Source organism: Orcinus orca, chromosome 3 (genome assembly GCF_937001465.1).
Source record: "Orcinus orca chromosome 3, mOrcOrc1.1, whole genome shotgun sequence".
NCBI classification, from domain to species: domain Eukaryota; kingdom Metazoa; phylum Chordata; class Mammalia; order Artiodactyla; family Delphinidae; genus Orcinus; species Orcinus orca.
The window spans coordinates 7322965-7342288 of NC_064561.1; the positions used below are offsets into that span (position 1 = coordinate 7322965).

Here is a 19324-nt window from a genome sequence, read left to right on the forward strand (position 1 = left end):
AGCTCTGAGACAGGAGCGGGGTGGGGAACCGGTGGGCACACTCCACGCCACCCCCCCCCCTCCCATGTTCTCCGTTTGGCTCACTTTGCTGCCCAAGCCACGAGGACCCAGCCGACGCCGCCACTCTGCTCTCCCTCCAGCTCAGCTCCTACCCCCGGTTGCGAGAGGAGACCGAACGAATCGTCACCACTTACATCCGGGAACGGGAGGGGAGAACCAAGGACCAGGTACTGGCTTTTTGTTTCATTCTTCAGATACAGTTTATGTGCAGTAGATCTTGGTCGTGCAGTGTGAGTTTTGTTTGTTTGTTTGTTTTTTGCGGTACGCGGGCCTCTCACCGTTGTGGCCTCTCCTGTTGTGGAGCACAGGCTCCGGACGTGCAGGCTCAGCGGCCATGGCTCACGGGCCCAGCCGCTCCGCGGCATGTGGGATCTTCCCGGACCGGGGCGCGAACCCGTGTCCCCTGTATCATACGGCAGGCGGACTCTCAACCACTGCGCCACCAGGGAAGCCCTGTGGTAGCCTTTTGATCCTGTGTCCCATGCATTCAGGACTCATCCCTGTTGTTTGTGGTGTAGCCAAAGTGTGTCTCCTAGGACTGCCAAGTAGTGTTTCATGGTGCACGTGGACCACAGCCTGCTTATCCATTCACCCACCAGAACATGTTTGAGTGCTTTCTGTGTTTTCACACTGTCTTATGAAGACTGCATAAGCATACCCAAAGGTAGAGAGTGAGATGCCCCACACAGCCACAGTTCAAGTCTCACCTGTCACCTGCTCAGCCCAGGGCTGTCATCCTGCCTTCATGTGGCCCGACACCTGGTTTGGGTTATTTCCCCCACGGTGGTCCACTGTGTTCTCTCTCTCTCTCTCTTTTTTTTTTTTTTAAATTGAAGTATAGTTGATTTCCAGTGTGTGCCAATCTCTGCAGTACAGCAAAGCGACTCAGTTATGCACATATAGATTTGCTTTATATATATATATATATATATATATATATATATATAATTTTCCATTGTGGTTTATCCCAGGAGATTGGCCACTGTTTATTCAAACTGGAACCGAAACAAGCCCACCTGTTGTATTTGGTTGTGAGATCACCTTGTTTAGAACAGCTCCTCTCCCCTTGACATTGACGGAGAAGAAACTTACTCATTTGTCCTTCACAGGGTCCCCCATTCCCTCGAAGCTTCTGTAACCTGGAAGTTTTGTGAAAAGCTTGAGAGATTCTAATTTGTTTTGTTGTCATGGTTGGCAAGAATGCTACTGTCCCTTCCATACACACCAGAGCCCCCGGTTGCCCCACTGTTGTCATGGCTGGGCTCTGGGGCAACAGGACTCAGACCTTTTAAACCAGTGACAGTGTCTCCCGTGGACGGAGCACCCCAGCATTTTCCAACAGCCCCCCAAGATCCGAGTGCCTGGCCCGCTTTATGCTTGAGGGTTCAGAGGCACAGTGAAGTGACAGGGCTGTTTAAGGGCCCGTGTCTTATCTGAGACGACATCCTGGCTGGCTGGTGTGTGCCTTTGTGCCCGTGTGTTTCATTTTAATGTCCTTACCTGGCCAAATTACTTTTGCCAGTTTTTTGTTTGTTTTTAATTTTACCTAAGTATAGTTTTTCTGTTTTTTTTTTTTAATTTTATTTATTTTTGGCTGCGTTGGGTCTTCGTTGCTGCATGCGGGCTTTCTCTAGTTGCGGCGAGCGGGCGTTACTCTTCGTTGTGGTGCGCGGGCTTCTTATTGTGGTGGCTTCTCTTGTTGCAGAGCATGGGCTGTAGGCACGCGGGCTCAGTAGTTGTGGCTCGCAGGCTCTAGAGCAGGCTCAGTAGTTGTGGTGCACGGGCTTAGTTGCTCTGCAACATGTGGGATCTTCCCAGACTAGGGATCGAACCCGTGTCCCCTGCATTGGCAGGTGGATTCTTAACCACTGCGCCACTAGGGAAGTCCTTTACTGAAGTATAGTTGATTTACAATGTTGTTTAATTTCTGCTGTACAGGAAAGTGATTCAGTTATCCATGTATATACATTCTTTTTCATATTCTTTTCTGTTATGGTTTATCACAGGATATTGAATAGTTTCCACCTTTGCCGTTTTAATGAGGCACTTATAGCATGCCGGGCACTACTCTCAACATGACATATTGTGACCTACGTAAGCCTTTGCAGTGAGGCCTTACTGCCCTACTCCAGGCCTCGGAGGCCGCACTTGTGGCTACCACATTGGGCTGCCTCACTCTGCTCTTTTGGCCCAGTCTTTCTCACTTGTGAGGCCTTGGTGTCTGGAAGCACCCACGCCCCCTTCCCCCTGCAGATGGACCCCAGGATATGGGAAGGAGTGGGTGGGTGATCACTCTTCTCCTAACTGGGAGACAGTGTGGTTGTTCCGGGGCACCCCCTGCTGGCGGGTGCGGGAAGTGCTCTGGCAGCGGCCCCTCCCTGCCACGCTGGGCTCTGTACTCACCATGACCCCCGCTTTCCCCCAGATTCTTCTTCTGATCGACATCGAGCAGTCCTACATCAACACGAACCACGAAGACTTCATTGGATTTGCCAAGTATGTACTTTTCAAGATAGCGGCTGGTGGGGTGGCATGAGTGTCCACCCTCAGAGCCACTCCTTGAGAAAGGCGGTCAAGTTGGGATTCCGCTGCTGGGCCGGGGCACGAAGGTCTCTCTGTCATGGGTCCCCAGGTGAAGCACGGGGCCATCGGAGAGCATCTGGAAGCTTTGCTGGGTAGCAGCGACCCCCCAGCCTCCTTGTCCCCAATGCACCTCCTGTGGGGCACCCCCATGGTTAGTTTAAGGAGGAAAGGGCGGTCCAGTGGTCAGAGACTTCAAGAAAGGGCAAGGCTAACTAGCGTTCACTGCTTCCTTTCCTGCAGGGCTTCTCAGAGCCTTTCGTAGACTCACGTGCAGCTTTCCCAGTCTCCCCCACGTGCACTGGGCCCTTTCACTGAGCAGCTCAGGGGCTCAGGGCTCCAGGGGCTGCTCTTGGGGAAGTGCTGCCAGGATTTGCATGGCTTCTGTGCATATGCTGTAGATTTAAAACTAGAACCTTCCACGGCACCCGGATAAGGGGCCAGAAGAGCAGGGCGCTGATTTCAGCAGGATATAAATATAAATGCTGGTGGCCTCCAGTGTCACCCGCTGATGCCATCAGCCCCCCGCCTCGGTGAGTATCACACAGATTGTTCTGATGGCTCGCGAAGGTCCTCTTTCCGGAGGCTGATAGAATAACAGGCGGTTGGTAGCCAGCCTCCTTGTATTTGTTTAGCCGGTATCGCTGGTGTGCTTTCATTGCACCAGGCCCTGTGAGAACAGCAGTGAGCAGGCCCAGACCCAGGTCCCCACCCTGAAAGGAAGGTCCTGCGCCAGGGACAGAGCTGCCCCCAGGCAGTTAAGACACAGTGTGGTCAGTGCCGGGGTGGGGCTGTCCACCGCCCGTGGGAGTCCGGAGGGTGGCCTTGTGGCCTGGCCTTGGGGGTGCAGGGAGGAAGGGGCTAGCAGGCTGGGCATGAGGGTCTTCCCGTCCAGGGTCTCTGCTGGCTGAGTAGTTCCCTGGGTAGACATTCATCAGTGCACTCAGCTCTTCTGTGCTGGACACGTGGTTGGTGAGTGGAATGAATGAATGAGTGAACGAATGAATGGGGGGCATGATTAGAAGCTGCTGCCCCCGCCCAGGTGAGCTGAGGGCCCCGGCCGGACTGTCCCCGCTGTGGGGAAGGCTGAGGGGCCCTGGCCGGGCACTGCCCCTCAGGCTGGCTCGCAGCCCCACTTGCTCCTGCTCCCCCAGCAGCCGGGTGTGTGGGGCCTGGAAACGCCGGTCCCCCTTTTCACGTTGCTGCTGTTTTCCTCACCTTGATGTCTCTGCTTCTCACACTTCATCCACAGTTCCTTCTCACAATCTCTCCTGTTTTTCCTTTGACCACTCCACTCTTTCCTCTGGATTCCTGGGCCTTCCCACTTCCCCCAGCTGTTACTATACTGAGCAGCTGGTGACCGGGTGGGTATTGCCTGCTGTGTGCCTTTTCCCTAGTGTGTGAACGGGGGACGCCCTGGCTGGGGGCGGGGCCCAGGGTGCCAGGCTCCACCCGGCCCAGGCCCCGGCCCTGGGTGGGATGTCGCAGGGGCCCCCGGAATAGCCACGGAGCACTGCCTTTGTCCTAGGACGGTGAACAAGCCAGACTTGGGCCTTGCCTTTTCAGAACCCCGAGGCTGAGAACCCACACGCTGTCGTTAAGCCATTTCTCATAAGGAGGATGACAGTGGGAAAGGAGGGCAGGTGGAGGGGCTGTGGGAGAGGGCAGTGAGGGATGAGGCTTGGAGAGACCTTCCCAAGGAAGTCATGACAGCCAGGCGGTGGGGCCGGAGCGGAGCGGGGTCAGAGAGCACTGGAGACAGGGAAGGAAGGCTGACAAGCCGGAGCATGAAGGCCAAGGCAAGGTGGAGGGGTGAGGAGGGCCTCAGGCCAAGGGGAGCACTTTGGATTTTCCCCCCAGCACACACCACACACCACACACACACACACACACACACACACACACACACACACACACACACACACACACACACACACACACACACACACACACACACACACCACACCACACCACACACACACACACACCACACCACACACACACACACCACACACCACACACACACACACACACACACACACACACACACACACACACCACACCCACACACACACCCTTATCCAACAACCAGCTTGAACTTTAAGGTAAAATCCCAGAGGCATTCAGTAAAGGGATTAAACAAGATGTTTTGCCTTTTCATGTTGTTTCAAAAGTTCCAGCTAAAACAATATGATAAGAAAAGACAATATGACCCCTAGGTAACAGGAGTGTTGGTTGCCGGTGGTGATAATGATGGTCCGAGTAGAAAATATATTAGGACAAACAAGGGAGCTGAGTAGGTGCCCACGTACAAAATAAAGGAGACTTCGTCTGTCTGTTGTGAACTAGCCAGGAAACAACATAGATGAAGAAGTAAAGAGATCTGGGACTATAGGTAAATAAGGGACCTTGCAGAAACACATTGACCTTGACTGTCCTCTGACTTGGGTCAGGAGCCATCCAAGATGAGTAACGTTTTCATGGCGAGCAGCTGTCCCATAGCCTCATCTCCCAGTCTGGATGGCCCTGTGGTCAGAGCTGCTCTGGGCCTCGTGCCTGGGCCAGGATGGGAGGAGAAAGCGGGAAGAAGCCTCAAGTTTGAGCCCCCAAACACTGAAGGTTACTCTGAAGCCAGCATGGCTACCTCCCAGCCACTTGGGAATCCAGCTTCCCATACCCCCTCTTGGAAGTGCCAGGACCCAGTGACTCCTAGAAATAGCTGGCGCTCTCAGGAGTGGCCAAGATCAGGGATGAGAAGTCAGGGTTTAATTTGGTATCTCGTTCGTTCCATGAGCCCGTTCTCTTTCCCTTGGGCAGCCCTTCATACACGGGGGGCTTCTCTCTCCCTCTGCCCTTGGCCCCCACTCGGGAGAGAACCTCACCTGGGCCACGAGGGCCTCTTGCTCCTCGTCCCTCATGGGCTTCCTGCCGCATGAGCTCTCTCTGTGCTTTGGTTTCAGCGCCCAGCAGAGGAGCACCCAGCTGAACAAGAAGAGAGCCATCCCCAACCAGGTAACCGCCCACCCCTGCACCCTCCGTGGCCCGCAGCTCCACCCTCGGGGGTGGGAGGGCACTAAGGGACCACCGAACCCAGCGATGGCACCTGGCTCATAGCATGTCCCGCCAGAAACCCCCACCCCCACCCCTCCAGCCTCTCAAATCCACTTAAGTTTTGATATTTTGGGAAACCGGTCTTTGAGCAGCAGCTCTGGCAGGGCCTAGGGGGCAGATTTGCAGAAGGCCCTGTCTGACATCCAAGGCCACGGCTAGAGCTTGACACTAAGGAGGGGGGCAGCCCAGTCCCTCTGGTGTCTGCAGCCACATTGGGTTCCTGGGCCCAGCCCTGGAGACTCGGAGCCTGGGGGGAGGCTGGTTGTGACAGGCAGGTCTGGGGAGCCTGGGGGTGCTTTGATCCCCATACCTGGGGAAACCCAGAGCTATATGGGGGGTTCTCCACCTTGATGTCATGCCCCAGCCAGAGGCCTTGTGAAGTAAGAACAGCTTTGTATAGGCCAGTATTAGGTGCCCTTTTTTTTTTTTTCCTGCTTAAGAAAACACATCATCTTTGCAAAAATTTCTGCCGGTGTCCCCTGCCTTCTCCACGTCGGGCGGGGGTGGGGGTGGGGGCTCTGCTCTTTATCTTGCACGATGACAGAGCCCTCTGGAAAAGAAGGGTGTAACCACTGCATGATTTTTTTTTGCGCTTGCCATAGGTAATACATATATTGTTGCTTTTTCATTTCGGGAGATGATAATGAATTAAATATTAACACCATGAATATAATTAATAGCATGTAATTTTTTTTTCTTTTGCTGTTTTCTCCCCCTGCTCTTCTCTCTCCTCATTTTTGTGCCTTTCCTGCTTTTTCTCCATCCCCTCATGTCCCTTACGTCTCTTTTCCTCCGCCTGCTCTTCTTTGATTTCCCCACAACCCTAACTTTGCATTTTCAAAGGGGGAGATCTTGGTAAGTACTCACTTAGTGTGGTAGCAAACATTAGAGAACTTGGTAGTGGTGGAGACCACGCCACCCCATAATATCCCCTCCCCCCCCCCCCGCCCCCTGCCAAAAATAAATAAATAAATAACAGAACAACTAAAAATCCAGCTAACCTTTAAAAACCTCTGCCGTGGCTGCCGCCTGCCAGGCTTCGTGTTGCCCTGGGCTAAGCTGACTCACACAGACACTAACCTGACCACTGCCCCCATCTGGCGCCCACCCCTCCAGCCCATTCCTGACACGGTTTCCTAGTTTCCTGTAGGTCAGGGATGGCAAATACTTAGCTAACACCCCAGGCCTTTCTCCCTTCACCTCCCTGGCCGGGGATGATTTTGCTCAAGCCCTGCAAGAGCTTATTCTTGCCACTGCCACCACTCTGTTTCCAGACAACACCATGCAGAAATTTTCCCCTCCTGCACTCAAGGCAGACATTCTTAATTGATCCAGCACTCTTTTCCTTGTACCTCTCTCCTGTCCTGTGCCCCTGGCAGACATCACTAATTGATCCTGGCATTTTTGTTTCCTAAGCATGTCACTACTCCCCATTCCGTGGCAGATGTGACTAACTGGTCAAGGAATTTTTTCCCCCATGTGATAGCTTTGCACGTGATACCCCTCCTGTACCCGTGACAGACATTGATCAGGAGACTCTCTCCTGGATGCTGCCACTATCCTCCTGCCTCCATAGCAGATACGATGATTGATGAGGCTGTTCTGTTGCACTTGCCCCTGTCCCTTTGCCAATGGCAAACATCACTAATTGATCCTAGTGTCCTTTCCCACAGTGCCCAGAATTCTCACCACAGTGCTACCCATTGATTGGCGAATGGTATTTGCCATCCCTGTTTTAGGTAACACCTCCTCTCTGTGTGTGGCCCAGCCCAGCCCGGCAGGGAGCAGGCAATGCCCACTTCTGAGAGTTGAGCTCTTTTCAAGATGATTGCCTTTGGGCAGCTGGCTTCCGCCCCAGCTCTCCACCTTGGAGACCATGGCCTGCGCCACCAGCCCTAACCGAGGCCTCCTTCTCCCGGGTTCTCTCCCCCCACACTACTGCTGCCCTCTGGCAGGGATCTTCTGGTGACCCCGGGATCTTTCCAGTAGCTGAGCTGAACCCCTAACAGGACCTGGAAGATGCAGAAGAGGCCAAAGCTTGCCATGGTTGGGGGCGGTTGCGGGAGGAATGGGTCGTCCTTGGGCCCATGGTTCCCACTTTCCCATGTGTCACCCCAATCCCCTTTGAATGGTTTCTTCCCTCCAAACAGCCCAGAGGCATGCTTCTCCCCACACCCACACCCTGAGAAGTTTAGTCATTCTTTTCCTGCCAGATTCCACACCCCTAGCCACGAAGCCCAGCCCTGCCGTGTGCGTGGCTGTGGCTCCTGGGTCTTCCAGCCATGGTTTCCATCCCTGCCCAGGCGACTCACCCAGGGAGGAGGAGGTGGGCCCCAGCTGCGTCACTTCTCCTGGCAGCCCTTCCTCCCGCCCCCAGCATGCCTGCCCCCCGGAGTACGGGAACCCCGCCTGCCTCTTCTATCTCCCCAGCTGACCCTATTCCCGCCGCCCCCGCCCGCCTTTTCTAAGCCCAGTCCCTTGGGCACAAATCTGGCTTTTGGATGAGAAGGCCCGACCACTCCTTTTCCTCTAGACTCAGCGCCTGTGTCTGCCACCGGCAGCTTGCCCCTCCCCAGGGCGGGATTTTGTCTCTGAATCCCCTTGGGCTCCCACACAGGCAGCTCTCTGGGTGGCTCAAGGGCAGAGGGACCTGAGGGGGGGCAGTGCTTCTCCAGGCCTAGCTAGCAACCTCCTGCCCCAAGGCTCAGAGGTGCCATTTCCAGCAGGGCCGCATGCCCTGGAGCATGACAAGGGCCCCATCTGCTAGCTTTGACCTCTACCTGACCCAAGGTGGAGGCAGGCGAGCCAGCTCGGCCACCAAGGGGTGGCGGTGGGGGGCACATCTGCCCCCTTGGGAACGAGGCTGGGCCTGGAAGCGTGGAGGCCTTGCCATGTGAGGACTTCTTCTCTGGGGAGCACCCAACACACACAGCCTCCCCCCTGCCCCCGGCTGTCGATCAATGACTGAAGTTTAGAAGCACCCACTCTAGACCTGGACTAAGACAAGGCAGGCCCTACCCTGCCCCCAGGGGAGCGAGGAACAGGCGGGGACAGGCACCCACGCAGCTCTGGAGATGCAGGGGCTCCTTCCGCCCCCGGCCTGACCACCCGTCCCACTTTGCCCGGGACTGAGGGCATTCCCAGGACTTTGAGGACTAAGCCTAGGGACCTCCTGGACAAGCCAGGGCGGGTCGGTCACCCTGCTGCCAGGACTGAGACCGTGACCTCGTTGGGGCTGACAGTCTCTGCCTGCTGCCTGACGGCCACAAGACTCCCAGGTGCTGTCTCGTCATCCCAGGGAGGGAGAAGCCTTAGCACGGGCTGCCAGGTGGCATTTCAACGGTGGCACAGCCTGGGCAGGGACTTCTATGTGGTGCAGAGGTTCCTGGCCACTCTGTGGCCGTCTCTGCCTTCCTGGTCTCTGAGACTTAAGAGCTCATTTCCAGCCACAGGCGGGTGGTGGCCCTGTGAAGATTTGGTGTGCCCGGGGGCAGGACAGAGTAGACAGGATGAAGCCCCTCTTGAGCCGCATCCACTAGGGAGGCATGTGGGCCCCAGAGGCAGCCCCAAAGCCCTACCCCACCCTGGGGGGTACAGCGCCAGCCCTTCCCCGCTGTCCATGGCCACTGGCAGCCCACCTCCTGCAGCTTAGCCCAGTTTGTCGCTGCCTTGGCCCCGGGTGTCCCTGCCTGCGCAGACTCGTGCTTCCCGCCGCCCCGGGATCCCCAGTCCAGAGTGGTGGGAGGCTCCATCCCACAAGCGCCTCCATGGCCCAGGGAACATGGGAGTGTGGCCTCCCCCAGGCTACCTGCGTTTAGCTGTCAGGTGAGTCCCCCACGCAGGCCTGGGTTCCGTCTCCTGCTCAGATGACAGCAGTGGCCAGACGAGCCCCATATAGGGGGTCTCACAGCCCAGAACCCGGATGTGCCAGTCAGAGAAAAGTGGGACCACATGGTTTAAAGCCAGAGTGGGGCATGATCCTTGGCGGGTCCCCTGGGCTCAAACTTTTGTCCCCAGCCCTCTGGGTGGAGGAGTCTCTTCATCCTCGTATTCTGAAAAGAGCCTGTGGGGAGGGGAGCCCTGGGGCGGGGGCTGGCCTCAACTCCTGGTCAGAGTAGGTCCCTGTGCCCACCGAGCGCCTGCCTGGGTGAGCCGGGCAGCAGAATCAAGCCTCTGCCCGTTGCCTGGGCGACTCCTCCAGCTCTACATCCACAGCCGCCTTCCACAGGGCACGAGGGGCAGGGCCCAAGGGTGTCGCTGGTACCGCGTCTCACCAAGACAAGTGTGATTCCTTCAGTCACATCCAATGTGACATGGCCCCCCCCACAAGCCTGGGATGCCCTCCTCTGGGCCCCTTCCAGCTGGGAGTACCTTTTGCCACCTGTGCTAATTCAACCTAACACCAAGCGCAGAGGGGCTCCCCAGGGACCCAGTTCCCAATCACCCTGGGGACTGTGAGTGAGTCCACGTCCGCCCGCCCGAGGGCCCCACGTTGGTCTCCGTTGGGAAGTGCTTGGGGCAAGGTGGCCTGGAATCGGGGTGCCTGGCTTTGGGCTGGAGGTGTCTCTGCCGTGGTCCCCGTTTTCCCGCCTTGCTAGGGGCGAGGGTGCTGGCCACCGCGCTGGGGCAGGCCGGGCTGGGTGGTGGCCGCTGTCCCCTGCTGAGCCCCGCCCTCCCCCCCCAGGTGATCCGCAGGGGCTGGCTGACCATCAACAACATCAGCCTGATGAAGGGCGGCTCCAAGGAGTACTGGTTTGTGCTGACGGCCGAGTCCCTGTCCTGGTACAAGGATGAGGAGGTGAGTGGCTGGCAGGGGTGGGACGGTTGGGCAATGGTGGGTCGTGCTCTCCACACCTCCCTCCTCTGGGTGGCGCTCCCTCAACTTACTGCTCGTTCGGGAAAGGCTCCCTGAGCGCCACCATACCCCAAAGCTTACCATTAGGATGGTATCAGCCAGGGCCGCAGGATGTCCAAAGGCACTGTGCATCATATCCGAGCCCCTCACGGCCCCCCGTGCGGTCGTGCCTCGTGGGGGCTGGGCTCCCTGAGGAGGAAAGGGGCACGGGGGAGGCTCCAAACTGATCCCACCCTTCAAAATCATGGCAAGGTGGGGGCTTTCAGAGGGGGCACGGCCTGGGGTCGGGGACTCAGGTTCACGCCGAGGCTGCTGGGGTTCCATTTTCTACAGCTAACCCAGGCTCAGCCAGGCCCTTAGCCTCTCTGGGCCTCAGTTTCCCCATCCGTGAAGTGAGGTAGAACGGCCCTTGCATCTTTGAGGTGCTCCGTCACGGTGTCTGTCTTGAGATCATTCCACATGTGCTTGGCCTCCTCAGAAGGATGAGGGAGGCCTCTGGGGACAGCACCAGGAATAATAAGCACAGGGGGTGGTGTTGCACGTTGCCTCGTGCCATGGTCTCCCTGAGCCTGTGGACGGGGCTGTGAGTGAGTGCACCCCTGTTCCCTGGCCCAGCGGGCAGCCCCACCGGGTGCTGCCGTGCAGGTCCCTCCTCCGCCTCGGCCCATCCTCCCGTCCTGAGTGGCCCATTTCGTGGCTTAGTTCTCTTAACAGAACGACAGTACTGTGGCTTAGTAGCCTGGGAGTGAAGCCACTCCTCTGGTGTGACTGCCTGTTGCCACTCTGACACAGGCTTCCAGGGGCCACCAGCGAGGGCCAGTGTGTTTCTCTGGGCTGCCCTGTGAGAGATAACACAGGCGCTCCCTGTCGTCAAGGTGGTGTTAGCTGGCTCTCGATTTGCGTCTGTGACAGAGGTCCCAAATGAAGGCACTTACAGAGGTGGTCTGTTTCTTGCCCGCCCGGCGAGCTTGGCGGCCCTGTGCCGTGAGGCTGGCCAGGGCCCTGGCTCTGCCTCCCCCATGGCCATCGTAACACATAGCTCCTCCTCGTGGTCCAGGATGGCTGCCCCGTGCCCATCACCACGTGGCCACAGGAGGGAAGGAGGTGCCTGACAAGGAAGGCACACGCATCCCTCTGCACACATGCTCCGGGATCTTTGCTTCCGCTCTGTGCTTGGCCCACATGGGAGGGCACAGCCTCCAGCCCGGCCCAGGTGCCCCCGGAGGAGAGGCCGGGCTTCTCTGGTCGCCCCTGGAGCTGCCCTACCTGGCTCTCCCCCCTTGGGGTTTTGGGGTGACCCCCACACCTGGGGCTTCACTGGCAGCTGACCCCATCCCGGGACAGGCAGGCCTGTGCCCAACCATGTGTATTTCCACCCAGGCTCAGAGACAAGACAGGTAGAACTCTATTGGCGCCCCTGTCTTGTTTATGAAGCCCCTGCCCTGTGCCAGGCTCACTGGCTGGGAGAGCCTGCCGTGGTCCCACACGGAGGGCATTGTCTTCTTCCTCCTCCTCAGTAGATACTCACATTCCTTTTGTCAGGGAAGGAAACTTAGGTTCTGAGCAGTGACTTGCCCCCGTGTCATGGGGTGGGGAAGTGTTCCCATGCGGTGGGTACAGGACACGGGCTCCCTGACCCGAGGCACCTCAGCCCCACACCTGGACCACTCCCCACTGCCCAGGCAGGAAGCGGTTCCCACAAGTGGCGGGTGTTTAAGAGTAGAATGTCATTATCCCACTCCCCGTGAGGCCAGAGGCTCACCGCTGGAATGTCGTGAAGGCTTGGGAGCCCCGAGTCTCCCAAGGGACCTTGTCTGGGTGGCTGCTTCTAAACTGGGGTTGTCCAGGACCCTGGCGCCTTCCTGGGTCGAGATGCAGAGGGAGGGTGGGTGGGACTGGGCATTTCTCAAGGAACCTGCGTGGCCAGATCCGCTCCTCAAAATGGCCGGGGTGCAGTGTGGGTGGGGATGACGCTTGAACTTTTTCTCCCTCTCTTTTCTCCCCCGCAGTCTGAAGCTCAGTCTGCTCTGTGCTGCATCAGCTGTCAGATAAGCTGAGAGCTGGTTCGCACCTTTGGGTTTTGGGGGTCCCCAGGGCAGGAATGCCGGGCCTCGGGCGGTTGGAGAGGGGGCTTCTGGGCCCAAACCCTAGCCTGGCGATTCGCTGTATGGCATCATCGGGAGCCCAGTTTTTGACTTAAGGAGGGGCCCTTCGTTTCTCCTTCATCTAGGGGTTGAAAGCAGGAGCCCCAGACCCTCCCTCGGGGCCCCAGAGCAGAGGCAGGGGCAGTGCTGGGAGGAGGGTCGAGCGCCGCCGGCGGTAATGAGAACCAGCAGACCTGTGAATGGGGCCCTGTGTACACCCCAGACACAGAGCTGCCTGAGATTGGGGAGGGGCAGTCGCGAAATCCTGTCTGTCTGTCTGTCTGTCCGTCCCGCGCCCTCCCCCCTCCCCGCCAAGCTAGGATCCCAGCAAGGGCCCTGAAAATCACACAACAGGGTGGCCACCCCCGGGGTCAGGCCACCATCGTAGAGAAGCCTCAGAGAGAGGCAAGACACCATATTTCTTTATTAAAAAAAATAAACAAGAGGAGGTGGTTACTGGAGGGTAGGAATAGGAGACTGATTCCACCAGAGCCCCCGACCCCTCAGCCGGTGTCGGGGCTCTCTTTGCCTCTGCCCGGCGCCTCTTTTCCTCCCCGGCGCCCGCCCCCACCCAAGCCCTTCTTCTTTATTCCAGAATCTTCTGTCCAGGCCTCCAGCCTGTGGGGAGGAGGGCGGTGGGCAGTGGCACTCACCTCCTGGTCTGCCTCGCTGCGTGGGTGGCAGCAAGTTTGGGTGGGGGGCCCATCCTGACGCGCCGCTCGCCCGAGCCCAGCCTAACCAATGTGCAGACTACTGTACACATTCAGAGCCCCCTGAACAGGTAGTCTGAACACTGGGTTGGCGGGGCCGGCTGTCCGTCCTGCGGGCCCCCTGGGCAGCAGCAGGGCCACAGCGCCCCAGCACCTCCGAGCAGGCGAGGAAGCCACTGGTCCGCCCGCGACGATCTGCTTCGTCTCTTCTGACGTGGCACGGCCGGGGCCAGCGCGCATCTGGAGAAAGTTGTGGGTTTTCAGGAAATCCTAAGGAGGCGGGGTGGGGGGGCGGGGGGAGGGTGGGGGGGTTGGGAGGGAGGGTTTGGGTCCGTGGCCTCTGTGTGCAGGAGAAGGTCTCTTTGGGGGTGGGGGCGGGGTACATGCACGCCTCCATGTCTGTGTGGTGTGTGTTTGTGTCGTGTGTGTGTGTGTGTGGTGTGTGTTTGTGTCGTGTGTGTCTGTGTGTGTGTGTGTGTGTGTGTGTGTGTGTGTGTGTGTGTGTGTGTGTGGAGAGAGAGAGTGTGTATGCGTGCGTGCGGGCAGCATCAGGAAGGCAGCCTCTGCTCTGGGCGGAATCACGCTATAAACACTTCCAGATGTGGTGTCTCACTCGGGGCCCAAAAGGACTGTGACTCAGTTACTTGGCCTTAGCCGGCCAACTGGAAGCTTCCTGCCTCATGACATGATAGGGTGGGGGCAGCAGAGGCTCTTCACAAACTTCTGGGCCGGGAACTCCTGCCCTGGCCCTTTCTAAAGCCCCCCGCCCAAATTCTTCCCTGAGAGGTTGGAGGGCCCCGGGCTCCGCATTCCCTGGCCTGCCTGTACCCTCCTCCCCTGCCCTGGCTCCCAGCATGAATGGGGTTCCCACCTCCTTGGCTCCTCTCCTTGCCCAGAACCCGGTGGACTGACTGACCCTGGAGCATAAGAGTGACAGACAGACAAAAGAAAACCCCTGGCGCCTCGCAAGCACCAGCTCTGGGGTGGGCATGTGCTCGGGACTTTCACAGTGTCCGTCCTCACCTTGCACCAGGAGGACGAGACTCCTACCCATCTTTGACAGCTGAGGAAACTGAGGCAGACAGGGGCAGTGACTTGCCCAAGGGCACATGGCTGGGGAGGGGCCAGGCCCTGCTGAGCTTCTCGCCTCAGTCAGGACTGAGCCCACGCACCGAGCCTGCCACTCGCTCCTGCCTCCCGTTGAGTAGTCCTGAAACTCCAAGTGGCCCTCCACCCTCTGGGAGGGCCCCTGGGCCCCTTCCCCGCCACCACTGTGGCTGCTCTTGATTTGGGGAGGAACCGCCACGTTGGGTTTTGTTCTGAGGCCTTCCGGAGGTCAGGGGTAGGATGGGTGAAAGGAAGTGAGCTGCTGTGTGAGGGGGGCAGGTCTCTCTTCTCCAGAGATGCCCAGGAGGTCAAAGACCAGGAGGGCCGTGGGGAGAACCTGGCTTCTGAAGTCCCACCGCGGCCCAGTCCACCCGCTGCGTGGCCCAGGGCGGCCCGCTTCCCTCTCTGAGCGCGACGCTTCCCTGGCAGGGATGTGTGAGAGGGCTCCATGAGCTGCTGGATAAGCAGCATTTCCCATCAGCCCTTGAGAGCTGCTGTGGGTCGAGTGGGAGTCGGGGAGGGGCGGGGGGGGTACCCTGATGCTGTGCTTTGGTTTCCTGGTGTAGAAAACCCAGTGAATGCACTGCCACCTCCTCCCCCCGCCCCCAGTAAAGGTTAATAGCAATGCATCTGCACGGGCCTAGGCGTATCATAGGTGCTTAGCTAACAGGAGGTGGGCTGCGGAGTGGGACTCCCAGCTCGGAGACTCACCAGGCCCGTGCCCTTGACCAAGGGACGCGTCCTCTCTGAGCTGCTTTCCCCAGCAGCCGTCAGGACTGCCATGCCCAGCACTCGGTTGGCACTTTCTGAACAGGGCCACCCCGGCTTTGGGATTCAGGCATCAGCTCACGGGGGGCCTCGCTCTCCAGCTCCCTCCCCCGCCCCCACTGCCTGCCCCTCTGTGCCTCTGTCTGTCTGTCTCTCTCTCTCGAAAATGGGATCATATTGGTAACTCACTTGCAGGCTCGTCGTGAAGAAGTAGTCATGTTAATGGTTTCATTCACTCAGTGGTTGGAATCTGGGTAGAGTCAGAGTCGGCCAGTTTTGAGCATCCACTGTGTGTCAGCAGTAAACCAAACAGACAGGAGTCTCCACCCCCCGAGGACCCAATGAGTCGGTCTAGGTGACCCTAGGTCAACAAGCAAGAAATGCGGGGTGGCGGGGGAGACTTCCCTGGTCCAGTGGTTGGGACTCCGCACTCTCACTGCCGAGGACATGGGTTTGATCCCTGGTCAGGGAACTAAGACCCCGTAAGCCGCGCAGCACAGCCAAAAAAAAAAAAAAAAAAAAGATACGTGGTGTGTTGTGTTACGTGAGGAGAAGCGCCAAGGGGAAAAGTAGGGGGAGAGTTTGGGGTGGGGTCAGGGCAGGCCTCTCCTGGAGGGTCCCTCTGTACAAAAGAGGCAAGGAGGGCACCAGGCCGGTGTTGGCGGGGGTGGGGGGGGGCATGCTAGGTGCAAAGGCCCTGGGGTAGGAGCCCGCTTGGGATGTTCAGAGTCACAGAGGCTAGCGTGGCTGGGGCAGGTAAGCGAGGGGGAGGGCGGTGCCAGACTAGTTCACCCGAGGAAAAGCAGCATGGGAGGCGTCAGGTGTTGGCGGTGGTCCTCCCGGTAGAGTCCAGCCCAGGGCAGCCTCAGGGCCTCAGTTAAACAGCCCAGGGTGACCCCTCCCCTTTCACCCTCAGGAGAAAGAGAAGAAGTACATGCTGCCTCTGGACAACCTCAAAATCCGCGACGTGGAGAAGGGCTTCATGTCCAACAAGCACGTCTTCGCTATCTTCAACACGGAGCAGAGGTGAGTGCCCCCGACCCCGACCCCCATCCCCCAAGGTGCCAGGGAGACCAATGGCCCTCGTTCAGTCATTCTTCAGTGTCCACCAAGCACTTGCTGTGAACAGTCCCTACCCTGGGGTCTCACATTCCAGAAAGGGTGTCAGTCTAGAAACAGAAAAGTGCTTCTGTGGGGTGGTCAGCGGGGTGGGGAGGCTGAAACGATGCAAGAGCCGTGGAGGGTTCTGAGCAGAGGAGGGATGGGACCTGGCTCTGGTGCTCACCGGCGCCCCCTGGTGGCCACGAGGGGAACAGGCTGAGGAGGCGAGCGTGGGAGACCAGGGAGGAGACGCCTGCACTGGCCCAGGTGGGAGATGGTGGGGCTGGACCCAAGTGGGGCTGAGGACATAGAGGAGGAAGGGGTGGATTCCAGTAGAGCGACTGAACTCCTGGCGGGTGTGGGTATGAGAGCAAGAAAGGTGTTGCTCAGGGACTGAGCTGCCATTGGCTGACATGGGGAAGGCAGAGGCAGAGTAGGCTCGGGGCCGGTCGGAGGCTGGGTTGGGGTGATGCTGAGGGAGAGGGGCCTGTGAGACACCACGTGGGGCACAGGGGAGCCAGCTGGGTAAGTATGAGAGACTGGTGTTCAGGAGTGCGCTCTGGGCAGGAACGTGAATTTGGGGAGTTGTCGTTGTGTGGAGGTGTTTCAAGTCTAATGGGATGAGGTTCCCTGGGCCAGTATAACAGAGAAGAGAAGGGCCCAGGAGGCTCTCAGTAAACCCATGCCAAGGGGCGTTGGTGGGAGACTTTAGCAAAAGCAAAGATACTTCTCTCAGCTCAGGAAGAGACCCAGTTGGCAGGAGGTCTGAGAGCAGGAGGAAGGGCTGAGCATGGACCCAGGAGGGCCCCTGCCCAGACTCACACCCTCATCCAGGGAACCCCCAAGTCAGGGGTCAGCTGTCAGCCAGGGCCTGGTGGTTCTTCATGACTGGCCAGCAGGCACTGACATCCTCCCTCCTGGCCCCAGGACCACCTTCCCCACTGCCCATCCCACACACCAAATCCAGCTGAGCCACCTGTTTTGTGCAAGAATCGTTCTATCCTGCTTTGTTCTGGGCTGGCCTAAAACTCTTGAGACCCACTTTGACCATTTTTGGCTGGCTCCAAAAACCTTTATAACCCTTTTAGGCTCATCTCTCCCTACCCACCACCTCCCCTGCCTAAGAAACCCTAGGGTGTGTGGGAGAACCTGGGTTCTGCGACGGGACAGGCCTGCTGGGAAGCTCTTCCTGGCTGTGTAACGCCAGACAGCCATCCCACCTCCCTGGCCCTGTGATCCCCTGTGCAGCGGGCGGTGGCGGGGTGGGGTGAAGATATTACCTAATGTATCATTTAGTGGTGAGTTCGGGAAACCCAGAATGATAGTAGCAGAAACAAGATAGAAGTTGGGGTTTTTTATGTAAATCAAGTCCAGACTTTACCATCTGGGGCAGGTTGGACAACCCCACAGGCATCCAGGCCCAGGCCCTCCTTCTTATTTCTCAGCTCTCCTCCTCTTTGTCCAAGATGGCCGCTCAAACTCCAGCCATCATGATGATGTTCCAGGCAGCAGGAAGGAGGAGGAGCAACAAAGACATGCTCCCTTTCCCTGCTCTCAGCTCCTTCCAGAAGTCTCAGGGCAGCCACTCACTGACTGCTGGTTGGCCTGAGCACTGTTGTGAGGCCATCCGTGCCTAACCTCAGACCCAGATCTCACTCGAAGACTTTGGGACAGCTTGGCCGTCTCAGTCACACCTGCCTTGTGGGACAGGATGGCATGCGTGTAGCATGGATCCTGGCCTATATATGGAGAACACTGCCCATAAACACTGGTTAGTGTCTGTCCGTTGTTCCCCCAGCCTTTTGGCTCTGCACCTTCCGCTCACAGACCCACATTTGCCCAGCAGTTCACAAGCCTTTGCTGGGAGTTTCAGTCCTGCCCTGGCCAGTTCCACCTCCCTCCCAGGAATCGGGGCACATGCTGGACCTTTACTGTCCAAAGCAGCAGCCACTGGCCACATGTGACTGTTTATTTATTTTTATTAATTTTTATTGGAGTTTAGTTGTTTTACAATGTTGTGTTAGTTTCTGCTGTACAGCAGAGTGAATCAGCTATACGTATACATATATTTCCTCTTTTTTGGATTTCCACATGTGACTATTTAAATGTAAATTGATGGAAATAAAATAAAAATTTACATTCACTTTCTCGGCCACGCTGGCCCCATTCCTGACACTCAGAAAGAAGCCACCTGTGGCTCGTGGCTGCTGCGTCAGGCCAGAACGTTCTTTTGGATGATGCGGCTGTAGCTTCTCTAGAAACACCTTGATGGGAGCTCCCCAACTGGCGGAGGGTGTCATAGGTCACTGCCCACTTCTGGAGGGGTCGTTGGCAGCCTTTGGCTCCCCCAGGAGAGCATAAAGGAGGGGATGGGCAGTTCCCAGGGGAAGGAGAGGAGTAGCTGAGCCCACAAACAAAACACTGCAGATGCCGCTAGATACAGACTCTTGCTGAGCACACGCCCTGCTCTCGGCACGGTTTTGGGTGTTACAGGCACGAATTCACGGTACCTCCATCAGCCCAATGGGGTGCAGGGGCTGCTGCCATCCTGGGGCCTCTGGTCATGAGTGCCCCCGGTCAGGGGTGAATCCTGGTCAGTCAGGCCAACCCCAGGGCCTGAGCTCCAGCTCACTGCACCCACCAGGTCCACAGGCAGGGTCAAGCATGCGCCTTTCCCTCCCTCCCTCCCTCTCACCGCAGGAACGTCTACAAGGACCTGCGGCAGATTGAGCTGGCCTGTGACTCCCAGGAGGACGTGGACAGCTGGAAGGCCTCATTCCTCCGAGCCGGGGTCTACCCTGAGAAGGACCAGGTGAGGAGCGCCCTGCCCGGCCGGCACACCTTGGGCTGAGCTGACCCCACCTGGGAGAAGGGCGGCCAGCATCTCA

General features: G+C 58.0%; 1 protein-coding gene across 9 annotated transcripts in view; it reads left to right on the forward strand.

The window, feature by feature from the left end:
* DNM2 (dynamin 2) overlaps window positions 1-19324 on the forward strand; it is a 93162-nt gene that overhangs the window by 65093 nt on the left and 8745 nt on the right. For 6 of the 9 annotated variants that reach the window (XM_033401094.2, XM_012535844.3, XM_033401093.2 and 3 more), the window contains exons 11-17: window positions 141-227; window positions 2486-2556; window positions 5601-5652; window positions 6595-6606; window positions 10436-10549; window positions 16252-16361; window positions 19137-19248. In XM_033401094.2, the coding sequence (XP_033256985.1) occupies window positions 141-227; window positions 2486-2556; window positions 5601-5652; window positions 6595-6606; window positions 10436-10549; window positions 16252-16361; window positions 19137-19248 (558 nt within the window). The remainder of the gene's footprint in view (window positions 1-140; window positions 228-2485; window positions 2557-5600; window positions 5653-6594; window positions 6607-10435; window positions 10550-16251; window positions 16362-19136; window positions 19249-19324) is intronic. The other 3 variants (XM_033401091.2, XM_004277370.4, XM_033401090.2) reach the window with 1 other exon arrangement.